The sequence below is a fragment of the Barbus barbus genome, assembly GCF_936440315.1.
Source record: "Barbus barbus genome assembly, chromosome: 9".
Classification (NCBI taxonomy): domain Eukaryota; kingdom Metazoa; phylum Chordata; class Actinopteri; order Cypriniformes; family Cyprinidae; genus Barbus; species Barbus barbus.
Window position 1 is genome coordinate 5,795,108 of NC_136737.1, and position 20,275 is coordinate 5,815,382.

At 37.0% G+C, this 20,275-nt stretch overlaps 1 protein-coding gene across 1 annotated transcript in view; it reads right to left on the reverse strand.

Moving 5' to 3' along the window:
- LOC306874607 (uncharacterized protein) overlaps window positions 1-20,275 on the reverse strand; it is a gene marked incomplete at both ends in the record, with an annotated part of 341,414 nt that overhangs the window by 30,322 nt on the left and 290,817 nt on the right. Inside the window, one exon of the mRNA XM_079424755.1 lies at window positions 19,792-19,906. Coding sequence (XP_079280881.1) covers window positions 19,792-19,906 — 115 coding nt within the window. The remainder of the gene's footprint in view (window positions 1-19,791; window positions 19,907-20,275) is intronic.

The window sequence follows — 20,275 nt, forward strand, 5'->3', positions numbered from 1 at the left end:
ACTGAATCGCGAATCATTTTGAACCGTTCTGCTGATCTATTTGCCCAATTCATTGAAAAGAGTCGACTCAAAAGAATCATTCTCTAGTCGATGCTTCTGATTCTAAACAGCAGACAGAAAATACCAGGCACATGATATGATTGCCGAAATGTCAGGAAATATTAAAGAGGCTAATGATGTAACAAAATCGCCTAAATTAATATTTTTTTTTTTTACATAAATTACACTCAATGGTTTTACGTAAGAACCGTTACTAACGCAAACTGGTTCAGATACAAAATATAGAAGAACATGCACAAACTAAAAACAAATTAAAAACTTATTCAAATGCAGTTAAATTAAAACATCTTTCATGCAGTTGAACAGCTCTCGAAAACATTGCAAACTTCCATATTTGTGCCAAAGTCCTGAAGCAAATCTCACCTTGAAGGATCCTGATGGCATCGAGGACACAGGTGATAGATTTGTAAAGGAACAGCACATGCAGAATATAACTGAGCAAGTCATAATTTACAACGTTTACTCGTTAAAGCACAACAAAAGCCATTTGAAGAAGAAACTCGAGCGGAAGTTTAATAAGTTAAGAGTCCTCGAGATGCGCGTGCATGTGAACAGAGCTGATAAACATTCAATTTTAAACAAATAAACATCAAATGACTTTACATCATAATAAAACCTCACAGTAATCGTTTGCGGAATCAAATATGAAACAGCGTTTAGCATCTTTAGTTTCTGTCTGTTCTGTGATTATTCTGGAGCTGTGCTCTGATTGGTCGTCTCTGCTCTGGTGGGCGTGGCTACTGTGGCTGCTCTAGTTTATGACATCATATCCACAAAAGAGGTTAAAAGAAACATATCCGATATAAATATTGTGACATATTGGAGATTAAATCTGTAAATTTGGCTATATATGCAAGGATTTAAATTAATATATAGGCTAGTTATTATAAAAAAATTCAACAGGAAGTTCTACGTGTGAGTACACTTACATTTGCTAACTTTATAAAAATGATATTTGATTTTATTTGTAAAAATAAACCACTCTGTGGGAAATATAATGAAAAATAGAAGATTTTAATCATTTGCTTTGGTTTTTATAACATGACAGTAAATAATATATATTAAAAATATATAATTTACTATTAGGCTATTTATTTATTTATTGTCCAACAGTATATTTGTGTCTTTTAATCATGAACATTTATAAATCACTTCACTTTTACTAAATAGCAACATTTTTATTGTATCTTTTATAGGCTAATCACTTTAATCAGTCGTCTAGGTGCAGTTTAATATTGTAAAAGTTTAATATGGATCAGAATGATCCTAAATAATGCTCTATTTTATAATTCAGCATCAGGTCATCCATCACTTTTGTGCCAGTTTTTAAAGCATCATTGAACTGGATCTGATCCAGATACATTTAACCTACAATTATTTGTTACACAATTTCTTTCTAAATGTAATTAACCACATCTGTGTTTTATACTGTATTAGTGTTTAAAATGAAATAAAATGTACCTTTTGGGTTTGCTTTAGACTGATATTTATATGCACATTTGATCAGAACAAAATATTGAATTTGTTTGTTAAAACTCATGTAAACACGGTACATATAAACACACTTTTACTTTGAATTAAACTGATCTTTTCATCATTGATAACTAATAAAGAGTTTTAACTCACTATAGATCAGTGAAATATCTCAAACTGAATTAACAAACAAACACAACAGAATTAGTCACACTCAGCATTTTATTTTATTAATACTAATAGCCAGCTGAAAATACTATGATGCGTTTCCTGTTATTAACAGTGCTTTATAAACGAGCAAAAGCTGAAGGAATGAAATGTTTAGACAATAAGATCATCTGTAGCTCCTGAGTATCAGAGAATCAGAGCCATGCAGTCTTCAGAAAAACACTCAATTCAGATATCACACTCAATTTTATATAAAAAAATTCAAATAAAATTATATATAAAACTATATTTAAAATACAAAAGTTAACCATGAACACTCCAAAAAAAGCACAAATATGTGTGATGTAACAGCACAAGAACATCAAATAAAAAGAATTAAAGCATGTATACATTAATAAACATTATCTTGAGATTATGTCCGCAAGTGTAATAAGGCCATCTCACCGTGCATTACCATAAATCAGCCAAACTGACTGATTACAAAAGAGCATAATATCATCAGTGCAATATCAGCATCAGCGCAAACGGTTACATCAACTTCATCATAAATCAAAGCATGTCACAACAAATGAAAGTCTTCATTCATTAGTTTCACATTACAAAAGCAAAGATGGTTTACTTCAGTCACTCTTCATGTGTGCATTGTTATAGTGACTATGAACTACTGCTCTTCCTTTTCAGGGGGCTTCATTTCAATCGTCTCATCATGTAACAACTTAGGGTTTTTATCCAGTTCTGTGAGGAAACAAAGGGGAACACAAAAGTTCAAAAGAGAAACACAAAAAGTCTGAACTCATCATATAACACCAATGCAACATTGTAATAATGGTTTAATGAATTAATTTATGAAGCCACAGTAACAATCAATAAATGCTGAGGGTTATAAACACAGAGTAAGAGCTCCTGCTTTAACTAAACCATTTGGTTGAAGAATGAACCTTTTTGTTAATTGCTAAATTTACCCTCTTACTTGACCAATACTTTAACAATATCTGTGTTGTGCAGAACACTAGAGTGCCACTTAAAAAGAAAATGAAGGATCAATTATTAATAGCGTTTCAGCCAGTGAAGAAAAAAAATACATAAGGCTAAATATTCAAAAATAATAATGTAATGAAATATCTGTTGTTAAAACTAGTAAATGTCTTTTCTGTTCTCATATTCTTCGCCACAGCAACGTGCTGCACACATCTGTTCTCAAATAGGTTAATATCTGAACAACGGACAGTGTGTCTCAAAGAATAGTTATATGCATGGCTTCTCTTGGTGAGAAAAGTCATAAAATGAGTCAAAAAGTCATTAAAAGGTCAGCTCTGCTTTTATATTTGTATTAATGATGTTAATGTTATGATGTTTGAATGAACAACAGGAATGAATCCATATCTCACGCAGTGTTTGTTCTTCCTGATTAGATCCAATGCCTTGCTAAAAGCAAACATTTTAATTTATTGGAAATCTTTCATTGTCACAGACAGGTAAGAACCAACTTAGACATTAAGATCCATCTAACTGACATATAATGCGGTTTCATTTAGTTTGTGTGCCAGAAATGTGTCTAGACTCTGTCCAAAAGTAAGTAGTATTGATTTTGTCACAGACATTAAGCAGGATGTATATAGTCCTGCTTGTCGATTTAGCTGCTTGTTTATTAATATTTATTTAGCATTTCAAGTAATGCATGTTTTCTCTATTTCAGAGTATGTTCAGAACGACACGGTTTATTTCTGTATTAGTGGTGTTTCTTTTATAATGCTGTTTAATATTGAATATCTTTAAAAACACCATAGTAATGAAGGCATATCACATTTCTACAAACTTAAACATGCTGAAAATACTGCCAAGATCAAACATTATTATCTTAAGTTTTTTTACCCATATCATATGAACTGTATTGTATGATACTTACCCAAAACGATTTCTTTTAGGTTTTGCCGTTTCTTGCAATAGATCACACCAGCAACAGCAGCCACCAGCAGAACAATGACACCAACACCACCAACACCAATCCATACTATTTGACCTGGAGACCAACCTGAACCTGAAACAGCTAAAAACAGACAGTCATTAGTTTGTGTGTGTCTGATCTATAACAAACCAGTGATGGGGACTCGAGTTTGAGACTCGGACTCGAGTGCGACTTAAGTCGCACACACAGTGACTTCAGACTCGACTTGAGACTCGTCCTCGAAAGACTTCAGACTCGACTCGGACTCGAGCTGCGGGACTCGTGAACAATGTTTATTTTTAGGAATGATGAGCTCGCTGTTATTCCCCTCCCTCCGTTACCTATAACCTGCCCATGTAACACGTGACGTACTACGTATCTGCTGCGCACAGGCGCGGCCACACTTTTTTTTTAAGTTTTATTTTAGGCGCGGCCGCCATACATTAGAGGACAACGAACAAACATGGCGACTGCTGTGCTATTCATCGTTAGCTTTGGATTTAAGGATAGATTATACAGTTGGTACATTAGTAAAACCATTACGCATATGGAGAGTCCCGTAAACCACATATCCAAGTGAGTGTGTGTGTGTGTGTGTGTGTGCGTGTGCGTGTGCATGCGCTTGCGTGTGAGAGAGTGTGTGACCAGTGTGGTCATTGAAAATGTGTTCAGATATATATTCTTCACAGAAAATGAGCCAAGGCCAATGAGTCTGAGTTTCAAAAAATTATTAATCGTATAATTTTTCTCTAGTCAAAAATGAAAACGGGTCCTACAGATCCGAACACCATACAAGGGTTAACGTTGTCTGCAAACAGGTTTCAGGATTATTGTTGATCATGTAACATTACACTGGTTTGAGAGTTTGGGATGTGTTGACTTACAGTAGTTTATAAACTATGATTAGTTGCATTTTCATTGCCATTTAAGTGAAATTGTTGAACTTAAATATACAAGCTTGATAAAAATGATCATTCTAAAGAAAATTTCAGATGGCTTTTGCATCTGAACTCTTCATATATTTCACATCGTTTGGTTTGTTGCAATAGTGTTTTGCATTTAGCTACAATGTGATGTTTGACCATATTAAGTCTTTCTTAATTTTTGGTCTGTACTGTACTGTGTGTTCATGCTACAAGGCAAAATACAGATAATATTAACTTAAAAGTAAAGCATTCTTGGTGTTTTTGTCATGTTGCAATAGCCTGTTTACACTGATTATATACCAAAATCAAAGCTGATACTGTATGCTAATAGATAAAAGGAGTCATAATAACATATTACATGCTTTGAATTCCTTATATATAGCTATGCAGTGTTGGATGGGTCGCTGTATGTGATGCAACACTTATTATAACCAGAGACTTAATATAATAAAGAGACTTGAGACTTGACTTGGACTCTAGCTCAGAGACTTGAGACTTGACTTGGACTCTAGCTCAGAGACTTGTGAGCATCTCTGTAACAAACTTACAGATACTTAAATACTTATATGTGTAACAAAAATAGTGTCCTTGTGACAAACTGTCAAATAATATTAATTTCCTTTACAAATGTCTCTTTTTTTGCCTCTCTTTCTCTCTCTCTGTGTGTGTGTGTGTGTGTGCGTGTTTAATTTGGCATATGTCATCTTATTAGAACAAATGCAAATGTGAGTTGATATAATAATTTATATTTTTGAAAGACTCAAGTTACTCACCGACAGTAACATTGAAGTTCTTCTGTATGGTATATGCGCTGTTGATGAGCTTTAGTTGATAAAGTCCAGAGTGTTCAGTGCTGGAGTTATTAATGCTGAGATCTCCAGTTTGAATATCTAGATACACTTTGTTTTTAAATCTCACATCTTTGTCATATGAAATCTTTTTGCTCGTTCCATCAGTTTTTGCTATGGAGAGATTTTGAGGTCCAAACATCCACTCTATTAGAGTATCATTTTGTATATCAGTGACATTACTGTGTAGAGTGAAAGAATCTCCATTCACCACCGACACGGACTTCACTCCATCCTTCTCACTACTAAACACACCTGCAAACAAACAGAAACCATATCTCTGAGATTAAACTCATATAACACAGAAGCAACTCTTAACAGTCACAAAGCAACACCCTCACCGCCATCTAAACATATTTAGCTTGCATATGAGATGATTAAATATATCCTCACATGCCAATGGATAGAAATAGAGTGCAAAAAATAAAGTTATTAAAAAGGTGCTCAACAAAAAGGCATGATTTTACTCTGTTTGCCATTACAGAAGTCTTCAGTATTGTTTTCCTGCTGGCCAGATTAAAGAGTGATCTACATTTGACTCTGAAACACTAAATTCAACATTTCATGTTTGTGCATTATATCAGTGAAACCAAATGAACCCACACAGAGCAGTTTAACCAATTGTTAACAGACAGGTGACAGAACATATTATTTCTCCAAATTCATAAATATATTTATTAGCTCTTGTGTTTGAATGTAAAAAATTTGTGCAAAATTTGTGGTGTAGGGCTCTTACAAAAACCTGCAATGAGCCAGTCAAAACTTGGTTGGAAACGTTAAACACAATCCAATGCATGCCTTCTGTATTGACATTTTAATACACCTGAGACAAAATATTCTTCCTCTACTTGACAGCTCAAAAACACAAATCCTCCACTGATCCATATTCCAATATGAGAATATTGATATTTGTACTACTGAAGATATGTACATTTTAAAAAGTATGAATTTCAACGACTGACATCTGAGAAACAAACAGAAATCCACCCCAACAAATCATTAAATAAAATACCTAATCCTGTATCTGTACTATTAGATTTTTGTTTAATTTAATGTAAATTTAAGGGCTAATTTGAGCAACTAAAGTTTTCACTAGAGTAATCACAAAGTCAAAATATAATAAAAATAAAATCTAACAGAATCTTACAACACTGTAGAACGTTTGATTTACTCACCAGTAATATTAATATGGAATTGCCTGTGGAAGACAGGAACAGTGCTGCCGCTGATGATTTTTACTTTATAATCTCCAGACTGATTTCTTTGGATGTTTCTGATGGTGAGGTCTCGGGTCCGAGCAATGATGTTGTCTTTACCATCAAACCACGATACTGAATGAATGTTCTGTATTACAGTAAAATTAGGGTGTAGAGTGACAGAATCTCCCGCCATCACCGACACCATAACAGCTGTCTCAATAACAAGGACACAAGGAGAACAAACAGGAAGAGTTTTGAGAGATTAATTTTACAATGCTGTCAGTAGTAAAAAGTGAGTCTGAAATACACTGAACATCTGTGAAATCTAATTTAAACTTAGAAATAAACAAAGTGGTTTGAATAAAAAAAAGAAAAGAAAAAAAAAGTATGCAGTAAAACATGCAACTGTGGATCTCAAGACTTTGCTGATGTAGCTTAATTTCTGCTTCCATAAAACAAAACAGACACAAAATACTGAGACATTCTCACATTCATTAGCGAACGTGTCTGATCGATAACAATATGAACAGCAGCATGAGGTTATTGACTTAGTATCAGCTGATTCAGATGATGAAAAGCACTAAATCTGTTGCGTGACATCCTGAAATCAGGCATCAGCAGAAGTCAAAGGAGCAAAGAAGTAAATGTACTCTGAACCAGCTGTAGCATACAGCTGTGGATGTAATAATGCAGGACCAGGGGCAAAAAGGTAAAGGTGTGGATCTCTGTCAGGGGTGTCAAACTCAGTTCCTGGAGGGCCGCAGCTCTGCAGAGTTTTGTTCCAACACACAAACCATGTAGTTTTCAAATAAGCCTTGATTAGCTGGATCAGGTGTGGATCATTAATTAGGGTTGAATCTAAACTCTGCATGGCTGTGGCCCTCCAGGAACTGAGTTTAACACCAGCGATCTATGTGCAGGGGCTTTAACGAAGTGACAAAATAAACAAAGAACAAGAAGCACATGAAACAAAACAAGCAGAACAGCAACTATTACTTACATTCAACAACTGACAAAGCATAAGAGAAACACAAGGGCTATATATACACAGAGCAGAACAAACGGGACCAATGAGTAAACAAGGGAACAATCAAGGAAGGGGGTGTGGTCAGTTAATTATTATGATGTCTAAAAGGGGTAACCCTAGAGATAAACATGGCAGCACAGCAAATGGGGGACACACAAGAAACATTCATTGACGACGATATTTAGTCGTAATTTTCGTTGACGAATGCAACACTTGTATTAAGTACAACACAGTATTAAGTATAAAGTGTATGTAAACTTTTGAACGGGGTCATTTTTATAAATTCAACTATTATTTTCGCTTGTGGACTATTTGTAAACATCTTTTATGTGACATATCTTATTCAGGTCAGTACTAAGAAAACAATAACTTGCATTTTGTATGATCCCATCTTATTTTGGTAAAATAATTAACATTTTTCAGATTATGAAAGGTGAATGTAAAGTTTTAACTTCAACTGTATATATATAATATATATATATATATATATATATATATATATATATATATATATACACACACGTATGTACGTATGTATGTATGTATATATATACACACACACACACACACACACACACACACGTATGTGTGTGCTCGTTATTTTGTGATCATTGACAGAATCACTCACTGCGACTCTCTAAATGTAAAATAAAACTGTAAAATGTCAAATAAACTTTAAATATAAAATCAAATTAAATTAGTAAAATAAAATTAGTATTGATTTTTTCTTATTACTTTTTTTATCCAATTAGTTTTTTATATTTTGTGTAGCATCTGCTTATGATCCTTGATGGTCGTTGTGGCTTTATGTCTTAAGAGACCCCTTTTAGCCTTTGACATTGGCTAAATAATTCACAGACCTGGCCCCACATTCTACATTTATATGGGTGCTTAATTGCCAGTGGTTGTCCCCCCCCACTGTCAGATGCTAAGCAGAATTGACTATCTGTTCTCTCCATCGGACTTCAAACACATTCCAAGAGAAATAAATGACCCTCGGTACCAGGCGGATACCTCCACGAGTACAACACACACACACAACACACACGCATACAGATATTTCCTTCACTTAGACCATAATTATTCAGTTACAAAGGTATCTGGTATGGGCATGTGTTGTTTGTGTGTTTCCTTATTATATTAGCCTAGTGACCACTTATTATTTGTATTAGTAAGCTCTAAACACTCATATTCAAGTGTATGAATGGATCTCTGGTTTAATATATGTTAGATGTCTCTTTCTTGATATCAAAATGATCTGCTCTTTATTTCTCAAACAATGATGTACACTATGTGAACATGAAATACATCATAAGATTTTTACTGTACTGTGAGAAGAATTACACCGATCGAGCAGAACAGTCATAAAACATGCAAATGAGGTGTCAAGTGAGACAAAGAAATACTTTCCCGCTGGAACTATGTGCCTTGCTATTGGTCAAACTGACCAACACATGGGTGTTACTGGACCCAGATAAAACTTCTTCCAAACCCAAAAGGGATGGTCTTATCTTTTACCTTCGGTGCCCTAGAGACACACATCACCGTGGAAACTACGCTACTCTCCTTACGGGGGGAGTCCGAGCTCCTGGCAGCTTTGAGCTCAGTAACTTTGGCAATTTAACTTCGGACCAATCAACCCGTGGCTGGAATGACGAAGCTTTCACTCCTAAAGGAATTCATCAAGAATTAATAAACGCATTATAAATGCACCTGGACACTTTACTCAGCATCAACAAACCAGTGCAAGTAACCGCTTCTTAACTGTTAGATGTGCTTCTAGGCTTCGACCCCTTTTGATTAAGGTGATGTAATTCTTTGATGGTTCTAACAGGTTGTGTTTAGCTGATGTGCAAATCCTGCTATCTCTCTTGCGCACAAGTGTGCACTCTCTCTTGCGCGCGCGCGCAAGTGCTCTCTCTCTCTCTCTCTCGTGCACGAGTTCAATGTTGCATGTTCCCCTGTAGAGTAGTTTAATAAACATCCATATGTATTCACACTTGGTTGTCTGTGTCTGCAGCTCACAGAACGAGGTCACCTTAACGTTCCGGTTTTGTTACATGCTAATGAGCGATGTATTAATAAGGAAATTATTTTCGTGACCAGAGAAATAATTTTCCGTAGAGTCAATAGACGATTGAAACTGTCCGTACTGTGGACAAACAAATCATTTTATTGTACTATTAATGCTACAGTTAATTCCTGAAGATGAATATATAATTGATAACAACCCGTTATGATAAATTATGTTCATCTCGCTTTGAGCTAATTGAACCTTTTCCAGTAGTGACTGTATGATTATGAGATCCACCTTTTCACACTGAAGACGATTGAGGGACTCAATTTCACCCCCCGGCTCTTAATGTATCGTGTTTCCTTCTGGAGCATCAGTGAACGTTTGAACCTTTTTTAATAGTTTTTAATCGTCCGCAGTGTGAAAAGATGGATCTCAAAATCATACAGTCACTGGGTTCAAATATGCCAAAGATGCTGGAAAACTGAAGATTCTGCAGAACTCTGAGGATTTTTCTGAAGAACAGTGCTCAGTTTAACTGTGCAGAACAATCAAGAGACTCATGAAGAACCATCACAAAACAAAAAAACCCGTCTTAGATCATCCAGGTGACCACACACAGTATTAAGAACCATGGGGTTATTTTAATAATTTCAGCAATTTTTTTTTTTTTTTTTTGTCTTGTGGACTAAATGTAAACATCTTTTCTGTAAAATATCTTATTCAGGACAGTACTAAATAAAAAAATAACATGCATTTTGTATGATCTCTCTTATTTTGCAAGGGGTTCCCAAACTGTATATAGTATTTATTAATGTTAGTTAATATTCAAAACTTAAACATTATTAAAATGTAAAGTTTTATCTGTTAACATTAGTTAATGCACTGTGAATTAACAAACATTTTGATTAACTAACATCAACAAACATTAATAAATGCTGTGAAAATATATTTTTCATTGGTAGTTCATGTTAGTTAATGCATTTACTAATGTTAACAAATGAGACATTATTATATTTACCAAAGCTTTTAATGATTTATAATAATTTTTTAACGATTTATTTTTCCATGAACTAACATGAATAATTTACTAACACAAATAAATAGTACAAATATTTTGTTCATACTTAATGTTATTTGTGAATTAACCAATGTCAAAAAACTATATAATTTAACTGTTGTTAGTTAACATCAACAATAATTATATACCATTTATTAATGTTAATGAATATTAAGTCCAAAATGTATTAATACATTATTAAAATGTAAAGTTGTATCTTTTGAACATGACTATTTTTCTAACATTAAAAATATTAATAAATGCTGTAAAAAAAAATGTTTTGTTCATTGTTAGTTCATACGATCAATGAAGAATTAACATGCTGTAAAAAATATTTTTTTAATTGTTAGTTCATGTTAGTTAATGCATTCCCTACTGTTAACAAATGAGACCTTATTGTAAAGTGTTATCAAAACCTTTAATGATTAATAAGCATTTTTTAACGATTTGATTTATCTAAGCATTCGTGAAATATTTTTGCCTGCATTACAGCTTGGTCTGCATCTGTCAGCTGAACTGTTTTACTGTTAGTTTTAAACCACTATTAAAGCATCAAAAGTTTAAACAGACCCTCTCTCTCTCTCTTTCTCTCTCTCACCCACCCCCTCAACCCACACTCAACTCACACAGTCACCCACCCCCCACCACCACCACACACAGAAGCAGAGTGACATCAGATGTCTGATAGTTTTTATATTTTCTGCTCTCCATAGTGTATTGTAAATTCATGGAATTAATCACATTTCCTCAGACTGACTTGTTCTGTGTATGTAAGTTTTTATGAAGTGTTTGGAAGCTGCTCTTAAAAGATACAAAAAAAAAGACTAGTTTGGTGGCAATCGGTTGGAAATCCTCAGAGGAGTATATCGAATTCCAGAGCACGCGCTTTTTAAACAGCCCTAAATAGCCGACTTCCTGTTGGGCGGAGCCTAAGACATGCAAGGCGAAAGCTATTCAGCTCAATGAGATCTATATGTGTACCGAGTTTCATATGAATACGTGCAAGTATGTGTGAGCTATACATTAAGTTTTCTGACTGTGTTCCAGGGGGCGCTGTAGAGCTCCTGTGCCACGCCAGGGTCCCAGCCTTTGCGGCGTCCTAATGGCCGCAGCTTCCAATGTGTGTGCCAATTTTCAAGAGTTTTTGAGCATGTTAAGGCCCCCAAAAACCCCCGGATAGTCTAAATAAAAAATATTAAAATAATAAAAAATAATAATCCTTAGGGGATCAATAGGGCCCTGCGCCTTAGTGGCTTGGGCCCTAATAATCCTTAGAAGAACAAGAGGCCCCTGCGCCTTACTGGCTTGGGCCCTAATAAAAATTGCAACAGCGTGCATTTAAAAAGAATATAACACTAAAAGAATGACAGCAGCATATAAATATTAAATGATGCATACAGTAATTAGCGGCATCTAAAACAAAATAATTGCACTTAAGTGGCAGCATATAAGTACAATTATTGCACATCGTAAAAAGCGCCGTCTCCATCTAGTTCACGTAAGACTCACTACTAAAAGTTTCAGTGAGATAAAATGGTTAAGAGGTCATTTTAAATTCAGAAATCTGATAGCTTGTAGAAAAAAGCTATTACAGAACCTTTCTGTTCAGCACTGAATGCTGAAAAACCTTTTCCCAGAGGGCATCAGTGTAAACAGTCCATAATGAGGATGGCTGGGGTCTTTTGCAATGTTTTGAACACGAGTCAGACAGCGCTTGTGTGCGAGGTCCTGGATGGAAGGCAGTGAAGAGCCAATGATCTTTTCCGCTGTCCTCACCACTCTCTGTACAGACCTCCAGTCAGAGGCTTTACAGTCCCCAGACCATACAGAGATGCAGCTGGTCAATGTGCTCTCTATAATACCTTTGTAGACAGTACTGAGGATGGGAGAGGGAAAGTGTGCTCTTCTCATCCGACGCAGACAAAAAAGGCGTTGCTGTGCTCTCTTTACTAAAGATGCGATGTTAACGGTTAATGTCAAACTATCTGTGATCTGCACCCCCAAAAACTTACTTCTACTGACTACTACTGACTACTTCCACCGCAGTATCATTGATGATAGGTGGTGTGTGCCTGTGCTGCTTTTTCCTGAAATCAACAATGATCTCCTTTGTTTTTTCGACATTCAGGAACAAGTTATTTGTATTGCACCAGTCCACAAGCTGTCTCACTTCCTCCCTATAGGCCTGTTCGTTGTCATCCTGAATGCCCACCACTGTCATGTCATCCGCATACTTCACAACATGGTTTGTACTGAACCTGGCACGGCAGTCATGGGTCATCATGGTAAACAGTAATGGGCTCAGGACGCAGCCCTGAGGGGAGCAGGTGCTCAGAGAGATGACACTGGAGGTGTGATTTCCAACCCTCAAAAACTGAGGTCTATCTGTTAAAAAGTCCAGTAGCCAGTTATACAAGGGGGTACCAAGGCCAAAAGTTCCCAGTTTGCTTACCAAATGCTGGGGGATAATCGTATTGAATGCCGAGCTGAAATCCACAAATAGCATTCGCACGTGAGTGTTCTTCTCCTCCCGATGGGCCAGGCTCAGATGAAGTACAGAGGATATAGGATCCTCTGTGGAGCGGTCGGGTCGGTAAGCAAACTGGAAAGGATCAAACATAGGAGGGAGTCTTGAAATGATGTGGTCCTTCACCAGCCTCTCGAAGCACTTCATTATAAGCGTGAGTGCAAACGGACCATAATCATTTAAGCATTTTATTGTGGATTTTTTGGGCACTGGTATAATAATAGCAGTCTTAAACCATGATGGAACTGTTCAGTGAGGTGTTAAAAATGTCTGTAAGGGCAGGAAACAGCTGGTCAGCGCATTCCTTCAGCACCCGTCCTGGAATATTATCAGGACCCGCTGCCTTCTGGGCGTTGGCTTTTTTCACGGTCCTCCGGACGTCAGCGGTGTTAAGACTAAGTACCTCCTCATCTGGCTGAGGAACACTTTTCCTTGCAGGAGTGTTATTCAGTCCCTCAAACCGTCCAAAATGTGTATTAAGTTCATTAAGAACATGTATATTGTCCTCACAGGGTAGTGGAGTAGTCTTGCAATCTGTTTTATGTCCTGCCACATGCGCTTGGTATTTGTAGAATCAGAGAAAAAAACCCTGTATTTTCTGGCTATAGGCCCGTTTTGCAGCCCAAATGGCCCGATTCAAGTTGGCTCTTGCTGTTCTGAGCACGACCATATCACCAGTTTTAAACGCAGCATTTCGTGCCTTTAGCATTGCACGTACCTCGCCAGTCATCCAGGGCTTCTGATTTGCTCGTATTAGGGGTGTTGTGATATTGACGATAACTGTGATAATCAAATCATGAAATATTGACATCATGTTACTTTTGGGTGTGACAATAACCACAATATTTAAAATGAACAGGATACTTATGATAACACGACACGCAAACAGCCTACTCCAGCGCCAGTACCTGGTTGACCTCCCAGGTGGCAGTATTGTGCCTTAACGCTGACATCTGTCAAACAAGGAGAAGCTACAGTGAGGGGCTACTGCGTGGCCGCGCTACTCAGAGAAGAAGAACCGTGCTCAATATTATAGTCAGTGAGTTGTCATTATTTTACTAGTCACGTTGTGGGAAACGTAACATTAACCTGTTAACAGCGGTTTCCTGTGTTCATATTTAAATAAAGGGGTGATTTTTTAATAAGTACTGCGTTGTCTTTACTCGTCTAAATTTTGTATTTGTATTTGCAATCAAGTCATGGCCAATACATTTGCGTAGCACTTGTTTTCTTTGTTCAAACCAAACAAATCTAGAAAAAAACAGAGCGACCACATTGCTACATTAAACTCTATAAAATGTTAAGTTGGTCGCAGTGCCTTGCACTTAATGCCTCATCTGCGGTCGCTTTAGACGCACATTAACACTGAATTAGAAGCACGTTAACTGCATGACTTCATTGGCGCCAGCGCAACTATAGGTTAAAGAGATTAAAATACGGGTATACAAGTTAATAGGTTAAAGTATCAGTTTTGATGTTAATATTTATTCATCATACTGTTGAACTTGACAGTACTTTCTCTCTTGTTATTTCATAGGAAGCTTCAAAGAAGAGAAAGCTAGAGACTCAGGTCAGCTGTGACCTGAAGAAGAAGTGAAATGCATGTGCCCTGTTTATCAATATTCTTATGTTCATTGGGTAAAAAGAAAAACTAAATAAACAAAGTAAAAATTAATTTGGCTGATTCCCCAAGGTTTCTATAGATATTGCGATATATCAATATTGTGAATTCTTTTGGCAACAATAACCGTGGTGTGAAAAATCTAATATCGTGACAGCCCTAGCTCGTATAATGATGTTCTTGATGACACCTACATCCTTCGTGCACTTCTGAATATACGCAGACACAGATTCAGCATATTCCTCTACATTGATATGTTGATTAACAGTCGCAGCCTCCTTGAACATATCCCAGTCAGTGTGGTCAAAACAATCCTGCAACACTGACATGGCGCCCTCAGGCCAGACCCTCACCTGCTGCACAGTTGTTTTTTTCCTAATAAGCATAGGCCTTTATGCAGGAATTAACAGATGGTCAGAGGAGCTGATGTGGGGGCGCGGGACTGCCTTAAAAGCTTTCTTGATGTTAGTATAGGCTAAATCCAGTCTATTTAGTCCCCTGGTGGCAAAATCCACATATTGATGGAAATGAGGGAGAACTGTCCCCATGTTAGCCTGGTTAAAGTCCCCTGCCACAATAAAAACACCCTCTGGATGTGAGTCTTGCAGATCACTGATGGAACGATAGAGCACATTCAGGACCTCCTTAGTATTTGCACTAGGTGGAATATACACTGCTGTGATGACGATAGTTGTAAATTCCCTAGGCAGATAAAATGGCCTGCATTTAATAGACAAAAACTCTACATCCAGACAAGAATAACTTGAGACCACTGTAGCACTGTTACACCACCTGCTGTTTGTGGAAATGCACACACCGCCACCCCGTGATTTTCCACTGAGAACACAGCTCTTGTCTGACCTGAATATTGTTAGCCCCTCTATACTCACGGTGTCATGGCTGGGAGACTCCGCTGCTTCACAGACCGCTGGGTCTGGCTGACATAGCAGTCCGAGGCTATGCAGAGTGTCCAGAGTAATCGTGACTACGATCTCTGAACTGCTCACTTTACGTAATTCTAACATAAAATGACAATCATATATTAGTTTAGCTCTGCTATGCTGCACATAAACTGCTGAACTTACTTGTCTAAGTGGTTTATTTCCTATTAAATATCCGATACTATCGGGAGACAATGCGGCCGCAGACGAGCAAGGCGCCGCCATCTTTTTTGGATATTGTCTGACAGGATCAGACATCCTAGGCTGGATCTTAATTATCTGGCTCGGAGACTCGATCTAACAACAGTAAACCATAACTTCTAGAACTTTTTTACACATTATTTTATTTTTATTGTTTCTACTTCAGCAATAATCTGTCAAGTGTCTTCTCTAAAAAGAGACACACCTTAGGTCTGGATTCCGAAGCATTCATGAATTACAAGCATTTAAGTTCAGCTAGTGTTTCTCAAGGCTATGTTCAAAAAGAGGAGTGACAGTTAAGGGGTTAAAATCTACAGGCCAGTTAATTAAAATGATTTGGTTTGCATTTGTTTTAAATAGCATAGATGACTTAGCATTTTACATAAATTACACTTTAAAAATATATAAATATTAACAATAATTTATATTTGATGAAAAGGGAAAGTGACATATTGTCAAGTATGGTGACCCAAACTCGAAATTGGTGTTCTGCATTTAACCCATCCAAGTGCACACACACACAGCAGAGTAGTGAACAAACACACACACTGTGAACACACACCCGGAGCAGTGGACAGCCATTGCTCCAGCGCTAAGGGAGCCTTGCTCAAGGGCACCTCAGTCATGATATTGAAGGTGGAGAGAGTGCAGTTCATTCACAATCCCCACCTTCAATTTCTGCCGGTGCAAGAATCGAGCCAGCGACCTTCAGGTTACAAGCCAGATTCTCTAACCATTGGGCCACAACTGCTCCCAAATATTGACATATGTTGTATCTAAATGTGTTGCAATTTAACAGCATATGCGCATTGTTTTTAAGGGGCATCTTCCCCCATCTTACACTACAATAAAAAATATATATACTCACCAGTCATAATAATTTGGTATTTCATGTGTAAGATCATTTTTGTGGTGCTGATCTTCACTTTATAATCTCCATTTCTTTGTATGTTTCTGATGGTGAGGTCTCCGGTCTGAAGATTCAGATCACCGTCGATCCACGTCTCCTTAACAGAGCCGTTTAAGTGAGCAATGAGTTTGCCATGATCTCCAAACCACAGTATCTCATCATCTCTCTGTGTTTTAGTAAAACCAGTGCGTAGAGTGACAGAATCTCCCTTCAGCACTGACACTGGCTTCACTTCATCTGTCTCAACAACAAACACAACAGAACAAACAGAAACAGTTTTGAGAGATTCATCTTGAAATGCTGTCTGGAGTATAAAATTAATCTGAATTAAAGTGAGCTTTATTTATACTGAGTGGGACTGATTTCGATAAGACCTTTAGAAGCAGTAAATGTAAATTACGGTAAACCGTTTCAAATCAATTGAAAATCAGTTGGAAGGTCTCTTCTCAAAGCATTTCCAGATCATGGACTCTGCTTGGTTGTATTAGCTTTGGAATATGGATTTTTTGCATTCTATCATTAGTATTTTCTTTTTTTAATGTTACATAATATAGCTTTGCATACAGAGAGATAGATTTTTATTTTGGCCATTAATTTCAGTTAATAAATCTCACTGAGTCTTGTCTAATCAAGCTGATTTAACTCTCAGGTTATGTTTATCATTTATACAGCAGTCATTTGCTGTCAGAAAAACACATATCAGGGCTCATAAGATATTTCCTTTTAAGACACAACAACATAAAAGAAATGTGTTCATAAGATCATATGTTAGTGAAAGTGAACATGAGCATATTTACTGCTGTTTAGAAATGTATTAATTGAACAGAATGATTCAAAGCTCCATTTTTCATTTAATTCAATTTACCAAATGATGTATGAAATTATGTATGGAGATAAACACTCAATTATGAACACCACTTCTGTATAATGCTTTAAGATTGAGAAAAAAATAAAGTAACAGTACCACAAACATACAGGTTCTTTTCAAAAAATTAGCATATTGTGATAAAGTTCATTATTTTCTGTAATGTACTGATAAACATTAGACTTTCATATATTTTAGATTCATTACAACACAACTGAAGTAGTTCAAGCCTTTTATTGTTTTAATATTGATGATTTTGGCATACAGCTCATGAAAACCCAAAATTCCTATCTCAAAAAATTAGCATATCATGAAAAGGTTCTCTAAACGAGCTATTAACCTAATCATCTGAATCAACTAATTAACTCTAAACACCTGCAAAAGTTTCATGAGGCTTTTAAAAACTCCCAGCCTGGTTCATTTCTCAAAACCGCAATCATGGGTAAGACTGCCGACCTGACTGCTGTCCAGAAGGCCATCATTGACACCCTCAAGCAAGAGGGTAAGACACAGAAAGAAATTTCTGAACGAATAGGCTGTTCCCAGAGTGCTGTATCAAGGCACCTCAGTGGGAAGTCTGTGGGAAGGAAAAAGTGTGGCAGAAAACGCAGCACAACGAGAAGAGTTGACCGGACCCTGAGGAAGATTGTGGAGAAGGACCGATTCCAGACCTTGGGGGACCTGCGGAAGCAGTGGACTGAGTCTGGAGTAGAAACATCCAGAGCCACCGTGTACAGGCGTGTGCAGGAAATGGGCTACAGGTGCCACATTCCCCAGGTCAAGCCACTTTTGAACCAGAAACAGCGGCAGAAGCGCCTGACCTGGGCTACAGAGAAGCAGCACTGGACTGTTGCTCAGTGGTCCAAAGTACTTTTTTTGGATGAAAGCAAATTTTGCATGTCATTCGGAAATCAAGGTGCCAGAGTCTGGAGGAAGACTGGGGAGAGGGAAATGCCAAAATGCCTGAAGTCCAGTGTCAAGTACCCACAGTCAGTGATGCTGGTGTTGGTCCACTGTGTTTTATCAAGGGCAGGGTCAATGCAGCTAGCTATCAGGAGATTTTGGAGCACTTCATGCTTCCATCTGCTGAAAAGCTTTATGGAGATGAAGATTTCATTTTTCAGCACGACCTGGCACCTGCTCACAGTGCCAAAACCACTGGTAAATGGTTTACTGACCATGGTATTACTGTGCTCAATTGGCCTGCCAACTCTCCTGACCTGAACCCCATAGAGAATCTGTGGGATATTGTGAAGAGAAAGTTGAGAGACGCAAGACCCAACACTCTGGATGAGCTTAAGGCCGCTATCGAAGCATCCTGGGCCTCCATAACACCTCAGCAGTGCCACAGGCTGATTGCCTCCATGCCACGCCGCATTGAAGCAGTCATTTCTGCAAAAGGATTCCCGACCAAGTATTGAGTGCATAACTGAACATAATTATTTGAAGGTTGACTTTTTTTGTATTAAAAACACTTTTCTTTTATTGGTCGGATGAAATATGCTAATTTTTTGAGATAGGAATTTTGGGTTTTCATGAGCTGTATGCCAAAATCATCAATATTAAAACAATAAAAGGCTTGAACTACTTCAGTTGTGTTGTAATGAATCTAAAATATATGAAAGTCTAATGTTTATCAGTACATTACAGAAAATAATGAACTTTATCACAATATGCTAATTTTTTGAAAAGGACCTGTATAGTGTTTTAGCCTTAATTCAGTGCAAATAAGTTTTCAAATAAACTATTCACACAAAACTAATCTACATATATTTAATATTATATTGATGGACTCACCGCTGATAGTCACATTGAATGACTGTGTATGGTGTATGGTGTGTCTGCTGATGGCACTGTTGATCTCAACTTGATAAACTCCAGAGTCTGTGGTTCTGATGTTTGTGATGTTCAGAGATCCAGTCTTACTGTCCAGCTGTAGTCTGTCTCTGAATCTCTCATCAGATGTGTTGATGATTTCAGCTACAGGAGATTTCTTCTGTCCAAACCTCCACTGTATCACATGATTCACACCATCTGTCTGTATATCAGTAAGACCAGAAGGTAGAGTGACTGAATCTCCCTCCAGCGCTGTCACTGTCTTCGCTGCAACAGCAGGCACAACTGCAGAACAAACAGAAACAGATTATGTCAGTTATCACTTTTCTGACAGTCACTAAACAGATCTAACACAGATCTTGTCTAATGGTTTTCTTCAATATTCTTTTCTGCAAACATCTCAATTAGTCAAATGCAGAATGGATTTTACACAATTTCACTAACACACAAACTACCATTAAATATGGAGTCAGTAAAACTTTTTTGCCAACGAAAGAAATTGATGCTTATGTTTATCAAGGTATTATTTAATTAAAAGTAATCTAATTCAATTTTAGCCAGTGCTGGCAAAGCTTCAGCCCTCAACAGCCATTACTCTGTTCTAATTAGACAACACATTGTTGTATTTAAGAAATCAAACTAATGTGCTGACTT